Source organism: Barbus barbus (assembly GCF_936440315.1).
Source record: "Barbus barbus genome assembly, chromosome: 11".
Taxonomy (NCBI): Eukaryota; Metazoa; Chordata; class Actinopteri; order Cypriniformes; family Cyprinidae; genus Barbus; species Barbus barbus.
This window is the reverse complement of record NC_136739.1, coordinates 1,408,323-1,414,090: the sequence shown is the minus strand read 5'-3', so window position 1 is coordinate 1,414,090 and position 5,768 is coordinate 1,408,323. Positions and strand designations below refer to the sequence as shown.

At 37.4% G+C, this 5,768-nt stretch overlaps 1 protein-coding gene across 1 annotated transcript; it reads left to right on the top strand.

The window, feature by feature from the left end:
* Positions 1 to 224: 224 nt before the first annotated feature.
* On the top strand, positions 225 to 5,691 carry umps (uridine monophosphate synthetase). The gene is made up of 6 exons (XM_079428517.1): positions 225 to 459; positions 1,271 to 1,424; positions 1,873 to 2,544; positions 3,711 to 3,886; positions 4,033 to 4,147; positions 4,916 to 5,691. Exons 1-6 carry the CDS (start codon positions 310 to 312, stop codon positions 5,089 to 5,091), a joined length of 1,443 nt encoding a protein of 480 aa, XP_079284643.1. The 5' UTR covers positions 225 to 309; the 3' UTR covers positions 5,092 to 5,691.
* Positions 5,692 to 5,768: the final 77 nt, after the last annotated feature.

Here is a 5,768-nt window from a genome sequence, read left to right as displayed (position 1 = left end):
TAGTAGCGGGCCACCTATTCATCTCATTTTTTACAGATGAGAAAACGCCGTCATTTTTGCTGTAGATTGATCTAAATAAATAATACTTAGTTCAGTTATTATTGTGTGAAAGTGATTTATGTCTTTAAAAAGTACAGTCCCAGAGTTGTTGTGTCATTTCAACCGTTTTGAAATAGTTTTGTATTATGCTTTTAATTTGTCATGTGATTTACTCTGCGTCTGTCACGTGCACGCGCGCGTCTTCTTCAGTGTTTGGGATTGACCCGAGAGAGGGAAGCACTGCTCGTAGTGTACTCTAGTTAGTGAAACATGGCTGACACTAGTCTGGATACTTTAATCCTGAAGCTGCACGACATCCAAGCAGTCAAGTTTGGGACCTTCAAGCTAAAAAGTGGACTCAGTTCGCCGATATATTTTGATCTGAGAGTAATAGTTTCCCATCCAGAGCTGATGAATCAGGTAATATTAAACACGTGCTCACTCTGAGTAATGACTCTGGATTGGGACACCACACACACTAAGCGTTTTCCTACCAAATCTCTTTTATAGAAGTGAAAAATGCTCCTTTAGATGAATCTCATCTGTTGATAAAGTCAAGAATGTCACCAAAAATGATGTTGTGTAAGATATTTAAGATATAACAATATTGTTATATTCCACAATATTGCTGTTTTTACTGTATTTTTGTTCAGATAAGTGCAGCCTCGGTGAGCATGAGGCTTATTTAAAAAATATTACAAAATCGTACTAACCCCAAACTTGGTTTATTCATGTAATATTTATTTTAAATGGGTTAAACTGGTGGTTAAAAGTTCAAATGGATTGTGTTAGGTTCTGTTAATAAATCTGCCAGAAATAAATCTGCTAAAGTTTCACATTTAGGAGTACAGCAGCCTTTTACAAAAATTAACCATGGTTTTAGTACAATAACCACAGTATTTGTGGTAAATTTAGCATGGTAATAATACTAATATTACATTTTTAGTACTTATGTAACACCATGTTTATTTTTCATTAAAGGTGCACCGTTGTAACTTATCTACCCTTAAAGCATGCATACTTATATGGTACTAATATGCTCCCTTTTAGGGGTATAGGTGCATCTTTGAGGTTACTGCCCCAGTAAAGGGCTATAGTACAATTTTAGGGATTTGTAACTTTGTAGATCTTTATATGCCCAAATATACACATTACACACTGACTCAAATTCAACAAGTGAAAAAGCACAATAGGACCCGTTTAATCTGAGATGTGATTTGTTTGTGATCAGGTGGCCGGTCTTCTTCATAAGCGTGCTGAGGATGCAGGAGTTGTGTTTGAGAGTGTGTGTGGGGTCCCTTACACGGCTCTTCCTCTGGCCACCATCATCTGCTCTACCAAGCTATATCCCATGCTTATTCGACGAAAGGAGGCAAAGGACTATGGTACAATAATGCAAATTTAACTGAGCTCTATCAGTAATCGATGCATTGTATTATCAACCACCTGCTTTGGACACTTAAGACACATAACATAACTTTATGTACTAATATCTAAACAAAAACATGACTGAAAACTGTAAAGACATTGTTTTCTTTTAAGGAGAAAACTAATAAAAAAAAAAAAAACAGTTTTTTAGCTGGTTCCAATAGCAACATTTCTGGTTTGCATTTAGTTTAACCTGATGTAATAAAATATCTAAAACTGAAATAATTACCAAAAACTACAGAGGCATTTAAAAAATAATAATAAAACTAATCAAAATAGCAAAAACACAATAATTAAAATGGAAAATATAAAAAATAAATTCAAATGTTAATAAATGCTATAATAGTATCTTAATGATCCTAAAATAACACTGACCTGTATTGATTTGTATTGTGATCTCCCCAGGAACGAAACGTCTGATCGAGGGAACCGTCCACCCCGGTGACAGATGTCTGATCGTAGAGGATGTGGTGACCAGTGGCAGCAGTGTTCTAGAAACCGCTGAGGTGCTTGAGAAGGAAGGTCTGAAGATCACGGATGCCGTCGTGTTAATGGACAGAGAGCAGGGAGGCAGTGCCAGGCTAGCTGACCGTGGCATCACTCTACATTCAGTCATTTCTGTCTCCAGACTTCTGGATGTGCTACTTAAAGCTGGTCGCATAGACTCGGCCACTTCTCTGAGCGCTGAGAGGTTCATTCAAGAAAATAACACCTACATATCAACAAAGCAGAACAGGCTCTCAGCTCCTAAAAAGAGCTGTAAGGAGCTGAGTTATGGGGCTCGGGCTGCACTGCCAGACACTCACCCTCTCGCTGCCCGCCTGCTGAAGATCACGGAGGACAAGGAGACCAATCTGTGTGTGTCTGCAGATGTGACTCGTTCTGAGGAGCTGCTGGAGGTCGCGGATACGTTGGGGCCACTGATTTGTGTGTTAAAGACTCATGTGGACGTCCTGCAGGACTTCACTGCAGATGTCGCCAGCGGTCTGAAAGAGTTGGCTATAAAGCACAACTTCCTGATTTTCGAGGATCGCAAGTTTGCAGACATCGGAAACACAGTCAAGCATCAGTATGAAGGTTTGTTTCAGAGTGATGGAGCTCCTTACTAGTCTCAAGGTCCTTGCACACCGAGTCCCAAATTTTCGTATGCTTTTTTAAAAATTTTTTCGTACTGTTCACCATCCTTTCCTATCAAAATGCTTGCTACGGATGCGAAAACGCAGAAAATCGAACCGGTCCAAATTTTATATTTATTTTTTTATGAAGGATGAAAGTTTCGGAGGCAGTGTGTAAACGTGATTTAAATAAGGTGAGGACGTATTTATTTTTCAACGTGAAAATTTCGATGGCCTTTAAAAATGTTACTTTCACTTACCGTCTGCACCAGATATCCATAGAGCAAAGAGATTTTACATAGTGTTGGAATAGTGTCATGTTGTTTTTTTCTTCATCTAATTATTAAATTGGGTGTTACACACAGTCCCCTCATTGTCCACAACAATATTTAAAGGCGCCATGAGTTTTCTAGTTGATCATGATTCACTGGATAAAGATTTTTTTTAAATAATAATTTTTACTCGCAATTTCTACCCAGAATAATATTTTAGAGCTTGGCATAACTGAAATAATGCATATTCGTTATAAATATGCCCATGAAGTTATAAAGCCAATAATAACTTCATGTTATCATGTGTGCAAGGACCTTCCAATACTATATAAAGCCAATATAATGCCAATTTTCAAATTAAGCTACCTCACATATTGGGCTTTTCCAAAACAGTTATTTCCAAGAGTTTTGTGTCTTTTAAAGAGACTTCAAAGACACAAAACAGTGTTCTATATATATATATAGCTCTTTTTGGGGTGCCTTTGGAGGTTTGCTGAAGCCTCCTGGTTGAAAACCACTGCTCTACACTTCATTTTAATAAGTGTGCCATTTATAATGCCATTTTAATGAACTTTGCTATTTCTGCTTGATTGTATATAAATTGTCATAATTTACTCATCCTCATGTCCTTCAAAACCTGTATGACTTTCAGTGAAGCATAATCTTCATGCAGCGGTTCTCCATGCAAACATATTTTATAGTGTCCAAAATGGACAAAATAATTTTAAAAAACACCATAAAGATTCCTTTTGTGTTCAATAAAGTCATGCAATTCCGCAATGAGTAAATGATGACGAGGGGTTTATTTAGATTTCTGCACAAGCGTTCCTAATCAACACATTTTCTTTGTTTTAAGGCGGTCTTTATCGGATCTCCTCGTGGGCGCACATCATTAATGCCCATGCGTTGCCAGGCCCGGGTGTGCTGCAGGGTCTCGGTGCAGTCGGCAAGCCTCTGGGTCACGGCTGTTTGCTCATTGCTCAGATGAGCTCCCAGGGTTCCCTCGCGACGGGAGATTACACTCAAGCAGTGGTGCGTCTTCTGCTCTCTCTGAAGAACTTATGAACACTGCTCTCTGATAATACTTGTTTATTATTTCATAACCGTAATGTTCTTTGATGGCTACCAGAGCTCAGCTTCTTGTTTTCTCCGTTTGAGTTGATTGAAATGTCTTTTAGGTCAAGATGGCTGAAGACCATACAGATTTTGTGTTTGGATTCATAAGTGGATCAAAGATCAGTGAAAAGCCTGGTTTGGTTCACATGACTCCAGGAGTGCAAATGCTGACAGGAGGTATGTTTTACTGTGGGCTGGCATTAGCTTTTCTGTGTATCTTATGATAAAATAAGGAGTCTTGTCAGAGAAAGGCAATGCCACAACAGCACAAAAATGCATTATATTAGAACAGGGTTCCAACAAAATACAACAGATATTATAATCAGTGATGCTGTCTACACTGGATGCAAATCCCCGACAATAAACTGCTGACTCGTTCTATTTATAACGTACTGACACAAAGTTCAAATGATTTGCAATGCTTTGCCGCGTCCAGTGTAGATACTATGTGACCGCAAAAACATGGCAAGTGTTAAGTACAGAAGAGTGGACGCGGAAAATAGATGTGAATGGATTAAACAGTTTTGAGTGAGTAAACCATCTTTATTATGGATGTTGGTTCGCAGTGAGTTCACAGTTTTAACGTAAGTTTGCTTTATTTTCAAGATCTGAAGTAAAATATCTATTGTTGCTTTCACTATGGCTATAAACCTCACGCAAAATAATATTCAAGCTCACATTAGACACTTTTAACATTGAATAAAGCACATAATCATTACCTGAGATTATCACTGTCATATTTTGTATATTGTTCCTGCCGCGACGTGCAGAAAAATAATAATGGAGATACAGATGTACTTCTCAATTTCAAACAATTGACCCTTATGACTGGTTTTATGGTCCAGGGTCTCACATATTTTATTTTAACTCTTTAAATACTAAATATTTGTTCTTGTTTTACACATCTGAATCATGTGCTTAATTTATTAATCTGTTATTCTCCAGGGGATGGACTTGGACAGCAGTATTCAAGTCCAGAAGATGTGATCTACACTAAAGGCTCTGATATCATCATTGTGGGACGAGGTATTCTTGCCAGCTCGGATCGGCTCAGAGCTGCAGAAGAGTACAGAGCAGCAGGCTGGCAGGCATATCTGAAAAGACTCTCACAGGCCAGCTAATCAAAGCCCTTCAGGAAAGAGAACAAAGAAATGTGGGGCCAGTTGAATGACGTCTGGTCTATCTTAGTCATTCCATCCACTTGAATACTAACCTAATTCTGATTATTCCCTCCATGTTTTGTACACTAGTAAAATGCTGTTTAAACATGTCAGTCAAAATCTCACTACTATTATTAAAAAATATTTTTTTTGCAAAATTGTAATATAATGAACAGTGAAGACTGGGGTTTATGTTTCTTTGTCTTGTACACCTAGTTAATCTTGTATGCCTAGATATGCAAGTATACACTACCATTTAATGTCGGGAGAGTATTGAGGAAACTTTGTTGCTCAAGAAACATTTCATATCAATGTTGAAAGCAGTTGTGCTGCTTAGTGGGGTTATGTGTGTAAACGTGATACTTTAGAAGAAGATTAGAAGAATAAAAAAATGCATTCATTTGATTTGTTACATTATTTTTTGTAATTTCACTTTTGAGAAGCTGAATAAAGGTATTAATTTCTTCTAAAAAAATCTTTCTGACCCTCAGACTTTTAAAAAAAGAAGTGTACCTGAACAAAATTGAGCTTCAAAAATAAATAATGATGCATGAAAACGACAACTAATTCCTCTTCTGCCTTGAGCATGTATTAAATAAGTTATTGCAACCTTTGTCAAAGCCAAAAATACATTTTGA